This window comes from Ornithodoros turicata, chromosome 8, assembly GCF_037126465.1.
Source record: "Ornithodoros turicata isolate Travis chromosome 8, ASM3712646v1, whole genome shotgun sequence".
In the NCBI taxonomy this organism is placed as follows: Eukaryota; Metazoa; Arthropoda; class Arachnida; order Ixodida; family Argasidae; genus Ornithodoros; species Ornithodoros turicata.
In genome coordinates this window covers 1,293,630-1,314,802 of record NC_088208.1, presented here as the reverse complement: position 1 = coordinate 1,314,802, position 21,173 = coordinate 1,293,630, and the positions used below count along the sequence as shown (strand labels likewise).

General features: G+C 44.7%; 1 protein-coding gene across 1 annotated transcript in view; it reads left to right on the top strand.

Moving 5' to 3' along the window:
* Positions 1–21,173, top strand: part of LOC135366342 (uncharacterized) — a 315,008-nt gene that overhangs the window by 182,430 nt on the left and 111,405 nt on the right. The window contains exon 6 of the mRNA XM_064599010.1: positions 7,564–7,711. Within this exon, the coding sequence (XP_064455080.1) occupies positions 7,564–7,711 (148 nt within the window). The remainder of the gene's footprint in view (positions 1–7,563; positions 7,712–21,173) is intronic.

Sequence of the window (21,173 nt, the reverse complement as noted above, 5' to 3'; positions counted from 1 at the left end):
GAAATGGATGTCTTTTTCTGAATTTATTAGCGAATGCTTCGGTTTTTGAAGTCATAGCAACACAAGTGCGTGCAATTTTTTGCTGCTCTTTCCTGCTTTCACTGCGTTTACGCAGAAGAAAGCCGCTTTATAAACCTGAACTCTTGAGAAGAGGGTTGTTTGTTTATTTGTTTTTATTAGATGTTGTTCAGTGTCAGTATTCACCCTGCTTGATATGTTGATGGAGTAAGCTGTTTGCAGTTTTTGCAGTATTTGTGCAGAAATGCTGGTATCTGAGCGCAGGTGAGAAATTCCTTTGAAGCATGCCGCCCTCAATATAAATTAATTATTTTGGATGTGAGTCTGCTTCACTGCATGACAGAACCTGGTAGGCTGAAATGGCAAGAGAGAAAAACTTGGAGCGGCTGATTGAGCGGATGATAGTAAACTTGGCTGATAGTAATCCGAGTAATAGCACAATTATGGTTTTCATATAAAGTAGCATTTGAGGCCACCTAAAATTAGATACTTGGCAGTAGTATGCGCTTTTTGTGATAGTTTTTCTAAACTGCAATGCAAGAATGAAAATCATTAATATAGTAGAAGTGCAATCATATCATATATCTCTTCCCGTATTTGGGTTCTGTCTTGTGCTCCGTCGTGCGCGAACAGAACTTTGCCCCCAGGCTTTCACGCCTCTTTGCTTGAAGGTGGAGCCTCATGCAACGAGTATATGGCCATAGAAATGGCTGTGTGCCATGTATTCCATAAGCATGGTGATGATGTTGAGCGTTCCAGGGTCACAATTATTTTAAAGAGCACTGGTAATTTACTGTTGTTGTGATTCTAATGACTGAAAGTACCATGGGCACCACGACAAGCCTTTCCAGTGAAAATCGCTAAGATAGCATTCAAGCACGGTGCTATTTTGTTGAATTTTAATGTAAGAGTGAATGTCATTACGAGTACGGCAAAGGAAACAATCTTGTGATTCAATAAATAATAGCGGGGTTTGTCTTTGCCGGTGCCTAGCCCTGCTCAGTACCTCTTCAGACAGAATGTGATGACGTGATGCCGTGGCTCCATGTTTCAGGTGTCTGTAGGCTAGTTCCATCTCAAATCGAACAAGGAGTGAAATCTTGGTTCTTGGATGAAATTGAAAAAAAAAATTGTCGTTACGGGTCAGTGATGAAAAATAAACGGTTTTTAAAAATTTTGCATCAGGCGGTTCAGGAGCTAGATGAAAAAGAAATACCTCTCCGAGGTAATCGTCGTCACGTGCGAGTTTGAGGGCCTCTTGCAGCGGCGCTTTTTGGTACTGATATTTTTTTCTGACCACAGTTGAAACGGTGTATAATGAGTCAGTACTTTTTCGGTGTTCCAATGATTTTGGTTTACCCGGGAAAAAATTCCAAAGTTCAGCCGCTGCAGCAAAAAGCACCAAATTCACGACCACATTGTGGGTGATCTAAAGAACCGATGAAGTTTAGCCTGATGCCGCTGTATTGCGTATTTAGGGCTATCGAAGGTTACCCACCTCGTCGCTCCATATGGCTTGTAACACAGGCTACCCTCGCTCGAATGAGGCAAAACCTCGGAAAAATGGCAAATTTCCGAGCGCTTTACCTCAAAAACCCCACTAAAAAATTGCCCCAAAATTGGATATATTATAGGTGAGTCCATTGACTGCATACAGCCAAAATTGGAAATTCGTATTTTATCGGTATTAGCGTGGCAATTTTTTTAGAAGCGACGTCACCGAGGGTGAACAAGCCTGGACTCCCCGCCGTAAATGACGCGGAAATCGAACCTTCCGACTGGAGTTTCGAGCTGAACGTTTCCTCTCAACAAATTGCTCTCTTTTGTGTCATCATCGCTTTCTGTATCTAAAACATCGTTTTAAACTGCAGTTAAATAGTGCACCGTGCAGTAGGTTCCACGTTGTTAGTGGAACATGCACAGGCACTTGAGAGATGAATACAACATTTCTTCCACATGTTAACATTTATTGCACTTGGGGTTGCGTAGATGGTCATGTTGATCATATGCACCGTGTTGATTATATGTCCGTTTTCTTCAAAGTCATTTTCGACGTATCTTGCGTGTCACCATGCGTTCTTTCCATGCCCTGGAGCTGAAAAGACCCATTTCTTCAGTGCAGTGTTTCTCTTCATTTCATAAAGCTGAAAGCGATTCTCGAAATGGGCACTAGCTCCATCGGAGATGTACACTACGCTGCCGTAGATGGGCCCCTTCTCGTCGATGACTTCGTCTATTTTGCGGATGGAAAGTAGTGCTGCGGCGGTATCATGCCGTGTGTCGTCACTAACTACTGAATAGCTCTGAGTACTTCCGGCTGATGTCGTGACTACGCATTTCAATAAGGAAATCTGCTTAATCTTCCAATGATAGCTCTGGATCTCCTTAGGCAGAATGACAGTCCAGTTTTAAGCAAAGTCGAAGTGAAAGGCGACACTTCCTGGTTTCATGCAGAGCTTCTCCCTCCGTATTGCCTCACGTTGGACTCGTCTGATGTAGCTGTGACTTACATAGCACGTTGTCCAATGTCTAACGAGATTGAAAAAGGTTTGGATGGGAACAAGTTTCTTCACAAGCCCTCCAGATTCCCACAGTGCCACCTCTAAATTATCAATTTCTTCTGAAAGGTGCAGGCTCTCTGGAGTAAGGCTTTCGCTTCCAGGGCATGTGTCGCAGTCACCAAGAAAGCAAGAACTTGACGGCTGTTGACAGAGCCACATGGCTATGAGGTACTCTGCTGTTACAATTATGTCTCATGCGGTGTTGATGGCAACGAGACAGAGGTCAAAATTAGCGCAATATGTGCACACACATTCTGCTCTGCATGGGCTGCAGCAAACCCATTTCGGTCGTAATGAATAGAACTTTGTTCGGCTGAGCTTGATGTCTGGATAAGCAGCTTGGAAAAGTTGGTATATGTCTCACGTATGGACCGAGTCCTGTAGCGTTTTGTTTTGCAGACTTTTGATCCTCCTACACGCACTTGCACAACATCTGTAGATCGAGGGCTTTGAACCGAACAATCGAACCAACAGGTTTCCTTCACTGTTCTGGCTTCTGCACAAGAAAGAAATTTCCTCACGGCTGCGACACCAACCTCAGACACAGAGTGGAAATCCTTGTTGTGGAGTACTTTCTTCTTATGAACGAGACGATAGTCAGCACAATACGCACGGTCTGTGCTGTACACCATGGATGCCATGATCCCAGCTTGCGAGGGCTGTACTTTCCAACACGAGTCAATAGGCGAACAACACGATTTTGCGCGGTCAACAACAGGGATAATGGAAAACAAACTGAGAGCGCAAGTCTGGCGAAACCTGGCAAACATGGCACGCTTTAATGCCATTAGTACAGTCATCTATCTTATCACCACCGCATCAGAGACAAGTCTTAAAACTGTGCGTGTGTATGTGCGCGCGGTGGACAGTGGAGTCTGCGCAAGCTTCACAGGTTTAACGTAGCGAAATTTGGCCTTGAATGTGTGACTGATGGGTGTTCCTCCATGCTTTTGAAGCGCAGAGCACACTGAGGCTCACCGAAAATTCTAGCGACCGCACTGCAATTCTCAGCCCTGTACATACAATAAATATGTTAACATGCTAAAGAAGTTCCTTTCTCGGGCTCACTCAGCTGAGCGCCTGTGCAGAGTTTCACGAATAACGTGGAACTCCGCAGGCTCAAATAATCTTTAGCTTACAGCAAACGAGAATGACACAAAGGAGAGCAATTTATTGAGAGGAAAAGGTTCAGCTCGAAACTCCAGTCGGAAAGTTCGATTTTCGCGTCATTCACGGCGCGGAGTCCAGGCTTGTTCGTCCTCGGTGACGTTGCTTCGAAAAAAAATCGCCACGCTAATACCAATAAAATACGAATTTCCATTTTTTTGCTGTATGCAGTCAATGGACTCACCTATAATATATCCAATTTTGGGGCAATTTTTTAGCGGGATTGTTGAGGTAAAGAGCTCGGAAATTTGCCATTTTTCCGAGGTATTGCCTCATTCGAGCAAGGGTAGCCTGTGTTACAAGCCATATGGAGCGACGAGGTGAGTACCATTCGATAGCCCTATAAACGCGCAATACAGCGGCATAAGGCTAAACTTCGTCGGTTGTTTAGATCACCCACAATGTGGTCGTGAATTTGGTGCTTTTTGATGCAGCGGCTGAACTTTGGAATTTTTTCCCGGGTAAACCAAAACCATTGGAACACCGAAAATGTAGGAACTCATTATATACCATTTGCACTGTGGTCAGAAAAAAATATCAGTACCAGGCACCACAAAGCGCCGCAAGAGGCCCTCAAACTCGCACGTGACGACGATGACCTCGGAGCGGTATTTCTTCCTCCTCTCCTAGCTCCTGAACCGCCTGACACAGAGTTTTAAAAAAAACGTTTATTTTTCATCACTGACCCGTAACTACACATATATTTTTTTTTTCAATTTCATCCGAGAACCACGATTTCACTCCTTGTTCGATTTGAGATGGAACTAGCCTGTAGCAATGCATTGACTATTACTGGAGAAAAGGTGCAGCATCAAAAATGGGAGGTTCGTCGATGGTGTGCATTGTCCTGAACGGATTTATGATGAGCATTGTTTTTAAGTAAGAGGAGTGTGTTGTGTATGTGTGTGTGTCTAGAATAGCTGAATGCTGGAGAGTGTCCTTTTCACTTTGTTCAAGTGCTTTCTCTGTGCTTTTTTCCCTTGTTGTCTAACAGACATGCAGTTTTTCCTGGCGTGACAGTGCTCGTTGAGCAATATCCTGACATGCCCAGACCTGTTCTGTCATGCTTTCCTTGTGCATGTAGTTCTGTTTCTTTTCTTTTTGACAAGAAACATTCTTGTCTTGGCGATGTCGATAGTGCTGTCCTGAATGGGAGTAGTGGTAGAACGATTCTTAGTAATTTTGCGACTCATTTAGTTCAGAGAGCAACAGGTGACAGGTATGTGGCTCTATTAAGGCGGAAAAGACCGACCGTTATTATTCAGTTATCTGCCTGGCTCTGGGATGAGACAGACATATCTCTGTGAGCTTGTTGTATATAGCCATTGATAGTGTTACTTGTCAGGATATTTTGTTCCTTCCAGTATTCGTAAGTCTCATTTAGTAAGACTTTGGGAATGAAAAGATTAATTCCTACGAGCAGCTTTCATGCGTGGTTCTTTTCTGCAATACTTTTTCTGTTTCCTATGCAGTCGTTATAGTAGAATAAGGGAAATAATCTTGGGATGGTGATTCAATACATAAAGGGTCCCCTGTCTAGAAGATACGCATACTTGAACCATGCAGCTGTATGCCTGGGTGATGACGTCATGCCGCGGCTCTATTGTTTGCGGTGGATCTTGTCCAAGGCAGTTGGGTTGGGCATTAGTGGAAAAAAGAAACAGTGTAACCCTTAGACAATAGGATGACGTCACAACCAATGAGCAAAGCCTGCAGAGGGCCCAAGAATTGACTTCTCTCTTGGACACTGGCGGGTGTGGACAGGTTAATTCTCTTCCTAGCAATTATGTTGGCTGTTAATGGAAAAGCGTAGCTTCGGTGGGATTCAGTTTGCCACTGACGTGGTACGGATATGTGCCTCATCACTGGTGAATGGTGTGCAACAATTCAGGTGTATTTTGTGTTGACCGGATTTACAATGAGTGAATACAGTCTATGTGAAGATACTCCAATGATGGTGAGTCTTTTTCACTCTGTCCAAGTGTTTCTCTGTGTTTACTTTCCTCTGTTTCTCAGCAGTCATGCAATTTTCCTCGTATAACAGCCCTCGTTGACGCATCCAGCTTTGTATTTTTTTTACAAGAAAAATTCATCTTCATCATTCTTGTCTTCACTATGATGCTAGTGTTGCCGCACCCTTCATTTGAATGGGAATAGTGCTAAAACGATTCTTAATAGTTTTGTGATCAAATTATTTCAGAAAGTAACTGCAAGAGGGGCAGATGCATGATTCAGTACTGCACCTGGCTGTCGGATGGAATGGACGCACCGCTTTTCACTCCTCGTGAATGCCGTTGTAGTGGACACTGGGCTGATTTGTTATGTTGGGCTGTTTGCGATTTTCATGTCCATGCATGTCGGGGGCTGGTAGCTGTTGAACCTGCAAGGGCATCCTCGCCATTTTCTATCTTCCGCAAAAGCTGCCTTGGGAACGAAAGTAACGCTCGCTTGATTCTTAATAATTCTGTCATGAAATTAGTTGAGAAAGTAACCGCTAGGGGGTGCAGATACGTAAATTTATGGAGGAGAAAAAAGCATTACGAGTCAGTTCTGCGCCTGGCTGTCGGATGAAGCAGTCGCATAGTTCTGCGCCCCCCGTGACTGCTGTTGTGGTGGGCTGTTTTGCTTCTATGCCTGGTTCTTTTTGTTGATAGCTATTGATGATTAGCATATTTACTATTGCGTTCACAACAGTTTGCATTCCTCTGTATTATGAGTGTTTTTGTCCTTTCATGTCCAGAGCTGTCCGAACCTGCACAATTATGCCATGATGACGTCACAGCTGACGTCACAGGATGTCGAGAACGGGTGGTCACAAGAAGGACGGTGGCTCCACCTGGTGTGATGCATTGCAACTAGGTAGTCACCTGCCAATGTGCTTTGTCACCCAGCGATGGTCAGCGGCCATTCCGGACCTCTTTGTTCAGGATGGCGTTATTTATCTTCAACTAAACTCCTTCTTTCAACTCTATTAATATATGTTTTTTTTTCTTTTTATGGGCACTGGTTGCCCACAACACACAGGGTGGTCTGGACACGAGTTAGATGCTCCCCAAGTGATGGCTCACTGGATGATGCTGGTTACTGTGGGGAGACCTAATTAGCTGTAATTGCTAGTTAAACGTGTCCAGAGGCCTTGTAGTGTTGTGGGCAGCCAGTGTCCATCCATGACTACTATCATCACGGTGCTCCTGACGTTAAAGAATTGCGTTACCTTTTTCCAAGTTATCTTCAAGGTTTTACATCTGCATTTTGTGAATACGAGTTTCTGGGTACGTTTGTATGCGTGCGTGACCAGGAATTTTCTTTCTCTCTTTCCTTCTCGCGGTAGTTTTCATGAAAGAACTTGTTGCGAAATATTATTTCGAATATTGTTACGACGCGGATCAGGAACGTGTTACTCTTATATAATGCTGAAATAAATCGAATATTCCTGTTTTCCAAGATTAAACCCGGACTCTCAAAATACGCCTTGAATGGGTTACATGTTTATACCATGATGTGCAAGTAATATACGTTCGGAGCACATACTTTTAACTAGGGAAGGCAACAATCGGTTGCATTGTGTGATAAAGAAGTTGCCTTCCTGCAGAGCAAGTTATACACCTGTTATCTACGTTCCGCATGTGTCGAGTCTTGCATATATAGCCTGTTTGTGTATTTATGCCTCCTTTTCTGCAACACACTTGAGTTGTGGGGATGCTTGTCCTCTTTGTACCTTATGGCGTCGTGTTTCGCGTTCTCAAATATTGTAGCTCTTGTCAGTACTTGCTGGCTTTCCATGCGACAGTGCAGCAGCATTCATGTTAATTTTCAGGGAAATGGACCTAGACGCCGTGATGTTCCAGACTACGCAGACATTATTGCTTCTAAGGACAAATCCATATAAACAAGATGTTGTCTGCCATCTGAGAGGACCAGCAATGTGGACTCATTTTGCGGAAATTCGGTATCAAGCGACGTTCGTGAGTACACTCTATGAATTTTGCAATCTTGCAGGATGATCCGTATTATTTGGTTGAAAGAAAACTGGCAACATATGAGTTGAAAGCAGTGCCAGAGAAGGCACGTCAGACGAATGGACATTCGATGCCCAACTTGCCTTCTTCGAAAGTTGTTATTGCGTTCCTAGAATTCCGAGACATCGCCTCCTAAAAGTTGCTTGGACCTGCGCACTCCCCCATGTTCGTTCAAAGCAGTACCGAGCTAAATCTGACAGTCACATGCGATTGATATTGGTCGTATGTTTCAGTAAGCGAACAAATACAAAATACAGAAACCGACACTGAAGATTTTTGTTTAAGTTTAATTTGTACAAGCTTTCGCGTGGAGGTCCACGCTTCCTCAGGTACAAAGTGAAGTGGTGACACACATAAGTATATACAGGGTGTCCACGCTAAGTGTGAACAGATTTTTTAAAAATATATCTGTCACTTTTTCCGAGATGAAATCAATTGCAATATAGCATATGCTGAAGGGCACTCCCTAGGAGGGCATTAGCAGACTCATAAGGCAATGTCTTAATTAACTTTCAATAATTAACTTTTTAATTATAAAAGCTACGAAGTTGCTCCAATGAGAACATCTGATCTCTTCGGTCACCAGATACCAAAGCCGTTTTCAGAACAAAAATCCGTTCGATAGATCGTCCGCAAAAAATTCGTGAAGGAACGCCATTTTTTCTTTATTTTATTCATTGCGCATCTCTAGAGACGCGTCTTTCCTTCGCCCCCAATACGAGAGGATGAAAGAGCACACTATCGCCTCTTGCGTCCTGGAAAAAGATTAAAAGAAAACAGAAAATGCAGCCCAAGATAAGGGCAGTTGCGATAGAGTCACCCGATAGATTTGTGTTTGTTTTGTTTCCGCAAGTTAAAGCGAATCTTCGACGCATGAGGCGGCACTGTGCTCTTTCACTCTCTCACACTGGGGGTAAAGGAAAGACGCTTCTTCGAAGATGCGCAATGAACAAAATAAAGAAAAAAATGGCGTTCCTTCACGATTTTTTTGCGGACGATCTATCGAACGGATTTTTGTTCTGAAAACGGCTTTGGTATCTGGTGACCGAAGAGATCAGATGTTCTCATTGGAGCAACTTCGTAGCTTTCATAATTAAAAAGTTAATTATTGAAAGTTAATTAAGACATTGCCTTAGGAGTCTGCTAATGCCCTCCTAGGGAGTGCCCTTCAGCATATGCTATATTGCAATTGATTTCATCTCGGAAAAAGTGATAGATATATTTTTAAAAAATCTGTTCACACTTAGCGTGGACACCCTGTATAGTGTAGACATATACACGACTAAACACACTGCTGTACAAAGAAAGGGAAGGGGAAAGGAGAAATGGTGCCACATGTCTGTGTACAATGAATATCTGGGCAGACGGATAAGTGACCTCTAACCGTTTAAGAACAGTAAAAGGTGTTATTGTGAACAAAAAGTTGTTCTTGGGAACAGGACTTGACTCCCCTCTTCGTACAAGCGAACAAATGTTTATGGCTCTCACTGTCATGAAGAAAATCTGGCGGCACTCCTCCGAAGCTTGAGTATGAGAGGCCACGAGCTCGATGGGCGACACGGAGAGCTTACCGGTTTGTGATTGTCCGAGCTCCACGATTTCGGATGAATCGGCGGGCTCAATCACTGAAGCGAGTCGCAGAGCCGGGGATTGAAGAACGACAGAGAACTTAAGGACTAAACTGAATCGAAGGAGTAGGAGAAGCGTTCACTCACGGGCTGAATCGAAGAGCAGCAGATTCGTTTGCTCTCAAACGGTACGCTCGTTCAATGCTTATTCGGTTCTCAGCGACGCCCTGCGTTGAATCGCGTTGTTCCTGCTAGTCTCGTTTGGAATCAGTTCGCTATGGCGCGTCGATATTTGAGCTATGTGGTGGACGTGGCATGTGTCTTCAGAATCAGAAATGTGTTCCGTGATTGTCGGTTTATATTCGGCTCGCACTCCGTATCGCTGGTGGTGACGTGCACTCGATAATTACAAGTAGTGTGGCACGTATCCCGGAAAGATCACTTTTTGGCCAGTATGGCGGACATTCAACCCAAGTATTTAGTAATGATCATTAGTGAGAAAACCCAGGCCCCGGTGCCTGTCTACTTGGAACTCGCCTTTTCAATGGTTACGGTACAGGCTCTCCATAGAATTCTCGGAAATTCTAGAAATCTCCGGGACTTTGCGCTTTATCTAATTGCAGGAAAGCGAATCGATTGAGATTGTTGTTTCTCTTACTCAGCGGCAAATTGAAACTCGAAAGTGATATATATATATATATCAACAAAAGCGATGCGCGCCCATCCAGACATAAGCACTCCAAGCACTTGCGGCCATAGCGGTCCAAAATCAATTCTTTTAAGTATTCATTATTCCCCAGGACTATCCATGATTGGAAGCAGTTACACGAGGAATGCATATCCTCTGCTACTTATGACGAGTTTTGTCAGCGTACTAATGACATACAGGGTGTTCAAAATTAAGCTGTCACTAGCACTTTATAAATAGGCGAAAACAAAAAGAAGAAAACTGATGCTATTTTTCTGTTCCTTGAGTAAGAAACAGGTGTTACATAATTAGCAGCACCTCTTCCTTACACAAGTAGCGTAAAGTTATCATCCGGTTTCCTGTCATCGCTGTGTTTGCGTAGCGCTCGTGAAAGCTTAATTTTGAACACCCTGTATGTTCATTAGCTGAGTGATTTTGTGCCATGCGTGACCTCATGTATGAGCATTTTCTGCTCTTCATGTTTTTTCATTTTTTTTTCAATTTCAATTTTCTTTCTTTTTTTGTCATATTTTGAGTGATAGTGTGTGTGAACCTCCTATGTTGTGCCAATTCCTGTAACGGCCCATGAGCAGAGGCCAACAGTATTTGAAAATAAATAGAATACTAGCGATAAGGGTAATGACCAGGGTCACATGACCTAGTGCGTCAATGATTCATGAACGAATCTTTCGAACGTGCCCCTAATGTTAACTGATATAAAACTCGTGAACGAGTACGACCGACGATAGTCAATGAGTTCATTCAGTTTGTGCCTGTGATTCGTTCATTGCAAACTGTTCATTAGCGAACAGCACATCACTACTCCTCAGGGATTTTCGCATTGGTAGTTCAGTGGGACTGAGGGCACTTGAGCAAAACCCGGCCGCCGTCACCGTTTTCCCTGTGAGTTGACGCGAGCAACGGAAACTTTATTGATTTCTCGACGACATCGGAGGACAGAAAAATGCGGTGGAAGCGGCCTCTCGACGACAGCCAATAGGATCGCTCAGGAGTAAAAACCGGGACTGGTGCACTAAAAAAGGGGAAAACGGGGAAGCTTTCTCGTGAACAAGTTTCGAGCGGACGTTCTTCATCAGAAAAAAGGGGGTCCTCCTTTTTTCTGATGAAGAGCGTCTGCTCGAAACGTCAAGTAGCCTGGCGGGCGTTCCGGTTGCCCGTATGACCAAACTGGGAACTGGGACGCATGCTGCGGCCCGCCCTCTGGTGTCTAGAGGCGCCTTCGTAGCGCTTGCTTGGCGAATATGCTTTGACCGCAAGGACTTCTTCTGTGTTCCACTGTAACGTTTATATCTGTAGCACAATATTTATAAGTTAATAGGCAGTCGAAATTTAGCACCGACTAACGAAATGCTCGCTAGCACGCCGCCGTTCGACGCAGAAGTCTGCATGCGGTTCGTGCCGCCGTTTTTCCGTCGAGGAATCGTGGTATGGGGTTACCGCTTAGCACCTGTTCTTTGCTTTTTCGGCGATGCGATGTTGTTTTTTTAATGATGCGCAACGCCGATTAATAAGAAGATTAGCAGAAAAGAAACAGCAAAAAGAACAGAGAACTAACATCCGTGGTGGATAATAAAACCGATAATGCTTTATTAATACACACACTCCCAGTTGGCATTATCACGAAAATATTGGCGCAATATGGGCAAAATGTGCTGCGAATATGGGCAGCAGATACTGGTGCCATGTTGGCAGTCCATGTCTTGGCAGTCCGTGTGGGTCCAATATAGGACCAATATTGGCGTGCTCCTTGGGGTGTGCCATAAAAACCTGAATCATCATCATCCTTGGTGTGTGTCTCCCTTACTGAACTACCTCGTAAGTATTATGATGTTGGCAATGCATTTCTTCTACATTTAACAGACATACATAGAGTAACATACCTATCGTTACGTGCATACCACATATGAGCTAGTCCGCGCTATAGCAAGACAATTGCAAGACGGGAATGTCTGGTCTAGAATCACGGCATTTTATTCAGGGTCAGTAGGTCTCATTTGTAATTATATCATGCTCTTTTTAATGTAATTTTGCCGGTGGTGGTAACATAAAAGAAAAAAAAGGGAAAACATTGGGATGTCACACAGTCGGACTGGCTACCCCGGGGCGCCTACAAGCGGTGAAAATACAGACGGATGCAAATATGATGCTTTTTAATGTAATTTTGCCGATGGTGGTAACATAAAAGAAAAAAAAGGGAAAACATTGGGATGTCACACAGTCGGACTGGCTACCCCGGGGCGCCTACAAGCGGTGAAAATACAGACGGATGCAAATATGATGAACGTAGGAGAAAGATTTCGGAACCAGTAAAGGGATTGGATGACTGCAGAGAGGTAATATTCCTAAGGCAGCATACCAGGCAGACATTTACAAAGTCATAGCGCGGACATATATTAGGCTTTCAAGTTGAAAATCTATAATGCCACGTGACGAGCTCTCTTGGAACGCTCAAAATGAATTTAACACAATGCTCTAAGACCCTTCATCAATTGCATTCAGGCATTTTCGGTTAATATTACGAGTATTTTTTTTTTCAGTGACTCCGTTATTCTATTTATCCACAGGAGCAGCGTGCCGCCAGAAATAATGCTACTGAGGTGCTATATACAGGCACAGGGAAGACTATTGGGGGTCCACGTGTGTCGGTACACGCAATGCGCACCAGTGTGTACTGTTTTATCACTGACACCGTATTCCTCAGTATGCCGTTACATAAGTGGCAAAATAATTCATAACAAATAAGAGGCGTGGCAAAGCACTCGGCATATAATGCGCCATGGTTAAGGTAAATGACGGTTTAGTTCCATCTACCATCGGCATATCAAAATTTTCATAGCGTTCTCTGCACAGTAACTCCATCGTTCAGGCTGAAAATGAAGAGAAAGAAACTGAGTCAAGCTCTCGGAATCAGTAGTCACTCTCAGTTATTGTTGTTGTTGTTTTTTTCTTTTTCCGTCTATCATCACCTAACGAATATATGACATACGTGTTTCGCAACATTCCGCTTGCAGGGATCGTCAGCTGGGCGGACGTGAGAGCAGCAAATCTACGGGGTTTAGTTACAAGGAAATGCGGGTGCTACTAAGCGGTCTGTACACCAAGCAAAGCACAGGAGATGCAAAGTATGTCTGTATGTATGTGTATGTTTGTATATTTGATAGATACAAGGTATGTTTGTATGTATCTGTCTTTTCTATACAGGGTGTTCAAAATTAAGCTTTTACGAGCGCTACGCAAACACAGCGATGTCAGAAAACCGAATGATAACTTTACGCTACTTGTGTAAGAAACAGGTGCTGCTAATTATGTAGCACCTGTTTCTTACTCAAGGAACAGAAAAATAGCACCAGTTTTCTTTTGTTCGCCTATTTATAAAGTGCTAGTCAAAGCTTAATTTTGAAAACCCTGTATGTGTTCCAGCCTCAAAACATCCATTGACTCATGTTCAACTGAAGCCACTTGCGTTGATCCCGTCGTGTGAATGCGTGAGTAAGAAAAAAAAAGTAAGATGAGTGAGAGAGAGTTTGTCCCTTCAGGTGACGCGTCCTTGCAAGTCTAAAAAGGGGTATACACCGACTTGACAAAACAATACAAAACAGTTTAATTCGTCCTCCATAAGGGAGACATCATCAGTGTCAGCCAAAAGCAGAATGAGGAATACACCAAACCAGTCGTCTCATCTAAGGTCAGTGCAGACTTCAGGAAGTGGGCCCCTGCAAATTCCGGTGTTGTCTCCAATGCAGCCCCCAATAGACGGGTTATGTCCGATGAATAGAAGGATTTGCCATTGTGTAGGGTACACCACTTCAGAGCGCCACAAGCGATGCTTCAGCATTAGGGGCCGCTGCTGTCGCATTCCGCAGATGACGTCATTGCTCCTTCGGGGAGTATGGTGAGAGATAACGGGAGGCATGGGATAGCGATGCGAAATACTGCGCTCTTGTGCAAAGCTGTGGTGGCGCTGCGGGCGATAGGACAGCCGCTCTCGGTGGCGGCTCTCCACAGCGGCGTTATGCCTCGTGACCGCGATACGCGGCGTCGGCGGCAAAGGGTTTTGGGTCTAGCGTTGAATACCAGTCTGAGCTAGTTTATATTAACCTCACTCCGTTTATTGTTAACTAATGTTAACTTATTAACCAATCGAAGAACTTTCTACTACCCCTTTTGGGACCTTCAGTGTACACCTTTTAGAGAGAAATCTGACACTGAATCTTGCCATTTGTTGCAGTAATTAATTGGTTTCGGTTTATATATTTTGGCCGCGGTGAACCGCAAAAGAACGCTCTGGGACTCCGCCAAAAGTCTGCTCGATTTCTCCCCCGGCACGGTATTCATTTCATTTTATTTTATTTTTCCATACACAAGATGGACGGAGGCGAGGCAAAAAAGCTTGAGGGGTGCCTCGTCCCCGGATTACAGTAGCATCAACTGTACAGAACCGGAGACAATCCATGTTGGTTTTTGGCTAATTGAAGATTAGGGTAAAAAAGGAACAACACATTTTGTACAAAATCGGAGAAAAAGACATGGAAACAAAACTCAAGTAGAACACACCAAACAAGCAAAAGAACACGATATTAATCCACGGCAATGATTGTTGTACACTCAAAAATTGAGACAACTGCAGGTTACACAAGCACAACATCAATATCAAACATTATCAACTTTAGCTCACCGAAAGAAATCCGTTCTATGTCAATGTTTAGACGATGCAGATAGTTAAGAAGACGTTGCACGACTTCCTCCAATGTAAGCCATGTTAGACCGAGAATAGGGAACGTGGAATATATCTGGATTGCGGAATGTGCAGCACCTCGTAATCTCTTGCACCCGAGCTAGCATGGAAAGATCGTTTGGTTTTTTCAGGGCCTGCTTGTAAGCTATTGCAAGACGAAATGTATATTGACGAAAAATCGGTAGGACATTGTGCTTACGAAAAAGTGGCTCAGTCATTGCATCAAAAGCAACCCCTTCGATGATACGAAGAGCTCTTTTTTGTAGAATATGAAGTTGTTGGAGCAGGGTTCTGGAAGCTGTGCACCATAATAAGCTGCAGTAGTTTAAGTGCGACTGAACAAGCGCTTAGTAAAGTAATCGTTTGCTCCAGGTTGGTAGCATGTATGCATCTTTCAACTGATGCTTCACGCCAACGCGTCCCTCACAGTGAAGCACGGAGTGCTGAACCGCAAGGTCTTCTCCCTCGTTAAGAAAGACGCGAACCCTAGAGTAAGGGTTACCAACACGAAAGTAATTCCTGGCTTCCGTGTTCCACAACGGCATGTCTGCCGTCATATTTTAATAGCATGATCAATACCTGTCTGAAAGGGTGTTCAAAAACCTAATTTAATTCTAAGGGGGTTACAGTGCTGCTATACACGGCCGATCATAATGGCCACTGAGAAGTTCAGCATTTGCCTCAAGTCTGTTCAAATGTATTCTAGTTATATGTGTCCTACAGTCGCATTCTGTGCCATGACATATTTCCACGCAGACTGCTGCTCAGAGCAGCAGTCTGATGCTTTGCCTTTGCTGCCCTTAATTGGAACAGCCTTTGTATGCTTTTTCTCAACACATGTAAAAATTGTCATATAATCAACAAATAAATATTACAACTGTAAGAAACATCATGCTTTCCTTGTAATATATGTTTGCTTGCACGTATCATCCAGGCAAGATGGAGCTCGTATTCATAGTCATTTCATTGTCATTCATGGTCGTATTCATAGGGCGTTTTGAAAGCAGTTCACCTTGTTAAGGCGGTGCATCACCACCGACGCTCTATGGGAATCCCCATACATTTTTCAACTCCCGTAGCGCCGCGAAAATTTGGTTGATCTCCGTGCAACTGCTTTTAAATGGAAGAGGATGCTTAGATCTAGTGCCTGATCGAAGCAGATTTTGCATTTTTTACTCAGAAATTTTCATATCGTCGTCGAAAGGTTTGGGAAAAGCTATATTTCGAGATTCCGCTCGCTTACAAAATAGAGCCGCCCAAAATCGAAAATCTGGCTCGATCACGCACTAGAAAAACATATCAAGAACCAATACCAACAAAAAGATTTCATCTATGTTAAGCCGTTGACTCGGCACACGAGTTTTTGTCAGGTATGGTCATCCGTGGAGTACGCCGCTTCAGAATGGGCAGCGCAGTGCTGCCATCTCCCATGGAGGGTATCGTCACAAGACACAACAATTTGAGCGCTGCAAATGCTATACCGCTGCACGTGCAGGTGGACGACGAGGCCGACGTTGACTATGACGCAGGAGCACGAGCACACGCAGCTTAGCCCTGCTGCAAATACGTGAACGGACTATACTATACATGAGCTGTTCATTCATCCATGTTTATTTTCTCGGGGGAGGGGGGGAGGGGAGGGGAAGGGCATGAACGTGGCATGTCATTCCCCCATATAACGCCGGGACGATCGCGTTTAGCCTCACTTCATTGGAAATTGTGTATTAAAAACAGGAATGCAAGAAAAAATTCAGAGCACCCGTCAGCTATCGTATAAAGGAAACATTTGAAGCAAAACCATTGCGGACAGGCACGAAAACTGCTGGCTGTTTGAGACATGGAAATAATTCATGAGTGCAGAACAGGGTTGCGCGCTGAGATCACACTGGAGATCACTGAGATCGCACTAAGTCACTGAGTCACTAAGTCACTGAGATCACACTAAGTCGTGTTGCAGGCAATGCTCGCAGCTTGCTGATGAATGTTGACAATAACGCCGCCGAGCACTTCAATTCCGTTATCGCGAAGTTTGTTGGGGGAAAGCGGATCAACTTCTGTCAGCGGCGGTCTTACCAAACACGCGCATTTGCGCAGCCATATCAGTGAACTCACGTGAAGGTTTGCATCATCGTGTGCACAAGGAGATGTGTCAAACAAAGCAAGGGAAGTACACTTTGAAACGTTATAATGCACGTGAAGAGGCAAGGGCCAAGCGCCGTCTCAACACCAAAGCCAAGAAGGCCAGCCTTCCAGCCCTGCGTAAGAAGCCCGAGCGCCGAAATGCTGACTATGGGGAACAAGTGCAAAGACCAGACATGGAGCCAACGTCCTTCGCAACGGCTTGCATCGACTACAAAAAATTGCTTGAGCTCTCAGAGGAGGAGCATGCCGCATTACAGGGAGACACCATAGAGCAGTCGCTGAGCCTCCGGTGGAAACAAGAAAGGAGAAAGCGTCAATATTTCGGGCTTTAGTTACATGACAATATTTTGGGCTTTAGTTACATGTCAGTATTTTGGGCTTTAGTTACATGTCAATATTGTGGGCTTTAGTTACGTCTGTCTGTCACTAATGCATCTGTCCAGTAGCTTCAAGGCGCTCGGAAACCATCACTCATTGTTGTGCACTTATGGACATGAAAGTCGTTTCTGAACGCAGAAAAGGATTGCGCAGTGAACTAACACTGCAGTGCAAAATGTACAGACTAAAGGGTGTGGCTGACACTGAGCGTCCACCAAGCATCGGACAAGATCATATGGACGTGAACACCGCTGTAGTTTTGGGAGTCCTCTCTAGTGGAGCGCGATATTGAGCCCATGCTCAGTTCTGTGCTGCGCTGACCATGCCTTGTATAGTGACCGGAACATTCGCGAAATATCAGGCGGACGGTAGCAAGCGTACAGGACAGAGTCACGTACCGGAACTGAGGAAGTGCGGTCTGTGGAAGTGCACGCATGTCTACTGGTACCAGATCCACGGCCAACTCCACGTATAACCAACCGGCAGTACTGCCTCTTCGTTGTAGGCACTGGACGACGCCTTTTGGGACGAGAAAAGGGTGGTGTACCTTGCGCGAATTTATAACGACTACCACCTGCCAGAGCTTGTTGACACTCGCTATCCTCGAAGCATGCGAATTAGAGTTCCCGATTACAGAAGGAAGTACGCCAGGCCAGAAGAATTGTAATCAGTGTGCCGTGTGCCTTTTGCTAATCGAGACAAGGTCGTGATGTCGGCAGCCACGACGAGGACAAAAAAGAAAGCTAGAGAGGATTTCTGGAAGTTCCTACGCGGATAGGCAAGATGACACTCACAATGACAATTTGTTATGAAATGCTCTCACTCCGAGATCCAGACTGACAGAACCACGAGCTGAAGGTCACTTCCAGACGAATGGGACATCAGAGACCCAGTTCACGGCATGCTGATCTGTGCTTGGGCTAAGTCTGGGACCATGGTTAGTGACGACCAGGATGAGCACAACAGACCCGAATGATATAGACGACCAAACTGGAAACCTCCATTCGCACTTTACGTTCCAAGCAGCTGTATGGTCCACGCACACACATTTTTCTCCTCTACCCTGCTTTTCTTCCCTTTTCTTCTTCTCTTTTGCCTTTTTCCTCCTTCTCCACTGATGTCCAAGGATATGGGAAACGTTATGCAGCCTCTTTGCAGTTTTATTTCATTTCCGCTGACTGTGCAAGTAAATGAAGCGTTTCGCACCACCACAACGTGGTCTGAAATTTGTAAGCCCAGGGTGACAGGAAATAACGAAAACAGGTTGCGGCTTCGTTTCGCAATTTCCGCGTAATGTCGGTAGGCTATAACATGCCGACACCAACGTGTTTCAACCGCGTCGTGTCCAACCTAGGTTTTTTGTGTTACGAGGAATTTCATTTATTATATGCGCAAGCATTGCAGAAATTACACGAAACGACTGGTAAACCCTTCGCCCGACAACAACACAGCACGGAACAGCAACAGATCGACGAAGAAGTTCAGGAGACAGCTGGACAGCCTGTGCGCATTCAAAAGCCGCGCCACTAATTGTTCCGTCTGGCTGAGCGCGATATGCGTGTTTACAGTATTGGACTTGGCATGGGTGAGCACGAGCGGTCATATGTTTGCACAAGATTTCGCTTGACCCGTCGCGCGCCAAGAGAAAACAAAAATAACACAAAAAGAAGACGTTACATCAGCGGTACCGCATTTCCAAGCAAGCGCCAAAATGTTGTGAAGCGGTGTCTGCGCGAACCATTTCGCTCGCTGCGCCATCCCTCGATTGTAGACGACGAAGTGCCGGCTCTGATGCACCGCCTTAAGCCTAATAAGCTTGTTAAGCAAATTATGATGTAGAGAGTAAGCATTTGTCCGCAACTGCTTGTTGTCACAAACGACTTCTACCCTAGTTACACTAGCTTTCTCAACCACGGTTGAGTCGAGTGCAGTCGAATGGCTCAACCACGGTTGAGTGAACTGAGCAACGAAATCAGTTACACGGGGTTCTGTGAGCTCAGTTAAGAGTAGCGCTAGCAGCGTCGCCTGATGAGCAAACAGAGAAACCCCAAAACACACAACAATTTTAAGTATTGCGTCGTCAGAAAAAGATAACGCTTTGGACGCTTTCCAGCGGTGTATAATGCCCCAAGAATATGCGTTACTGTGTATTGGAAGGATTTCGTACGCAACTCGACATTTTTATTGTTTCGCATTTCCAAATTTACATTTCAGCCGAATCGCGAATTATGTTCACAACACTAATTCGCTTCTGCTGTACTTCTGCTCTTTCGTGCGTCGCCGTGCATTTTTCTTATCCGCGTTATTTAGTCTTTTATTTTGTTGTACATGTCATTGTCCTCGTTGAGTTCTACATATTTCGTGTAAATATTTCTTGTGCTGCCGTGTCTGTACTGTGCGTGTACGTTCTGTTGGACAAGCGATGTGTTTGAGCAAACCGAAGAACGACGTGGTGCGAGAGAGGGTCAAGAATGTTTTTCTGTACCTCCCTTACTTCCAGTCTCGACTGAGGAAAACAGAGTGCGAGCTGAATGCTGTGCGCGCGCGATAGATAAGCGACGAAAGCGAAAACCAGCACGGCAACAGGTGAAAATTCTGACAGCAACAGCCCTGCGATTGTGCACAAGGGAGAAGCAACTGCGCAGCTATCGACGGCCAGCGTCTTGGTCGGAAGCCACACTGCCCAACCTCGCTGACGAGTTATTTAAACCGAAACGGGACTATCGCGTCACCTGTGCAACGTTCAGCTACATGGTGGGCGTTTGCCAAAGCATAGCTAGGCGAGACACGGACACGAGGCAGGCTGTGCCTTTGTAAAAGAGTGGCAGGTGCCCTTTATCGCCTATTAGCATCTGCAGAACAGCCTTTTTGGTGTCAGCAGGCATTTTGTGAATCATGTGTACTGGGAATTTTTACTTAGTGATTGTACAAACTACAATCCCAGTTTGTGAAGCTCACAACACAAGCACAGCCACCTACGTCGGCTTGACGGAGTAACAGGACTCTCTCGAGATTCTGGACGGATGCCACATTGAGATGTGCTCTCAAAGAACCAAGGCCCAGACTATTATAACTACAAGGGCTGGTACATAGAGACATTGCAAGGGTTCATCGTGGGTCTAGTCATCCTATGTGACCAAGCGTTTCCTTTGCAGCCGTATATGATGAGGCTATACTCTGACGGCAGTTTAATGCTTGACTGTCAGATGCAAGACACGTGGTTGAAAATGCCTTCGGGAGTGTGAAAGCACAACTCTGCATCCTTCTAAAGGGGACTGAATGCGACATCAATAACTGTGACATGATAATCATGATAGAGGTTGCATTCTACATAACATGTTCAAAGGCATGAATGACAGTGCAGGACTCAATGCAGGACTACCGCCATCATGTCAGGGAAATGCCACAACATTCGACACCAGTTTCCACTGAAGGTGGGGCATGTGTGCAGGATGCCATCGCATTGCACATTTATGGAGCAACGCCTTCATTAAATCGACATCTAGCGCGTCACCCCCACACCAAAAAGGGCCTCGAAAAGACCAACACAATTGTCTCCACCAAATGACATCTCAGCATTAAACAAACCCTGCTTAAACGCTAAAAATTTTCTTGTGAAGTAAATTATTAAAACGCGCATAAACCAATCAGATTGATTAGCATAGCAAAACGGTGCAGTATTGAAAATTTTTGCCGTAGCAAATAATAATGATTCTAAATGAGAGGTGCTGAAAGCGCCCATCATGCTTCAATAACATCGACGATTCCCCTCCCTCGTCAGGAAAAGCCAACCTAGCTCTACGAGTTGGGAGATTGTGTACCTGTACTTGTTGAAGTTGCAGCTAAGGGCAACTGTGTGTCCTGTTGTATGAGGTT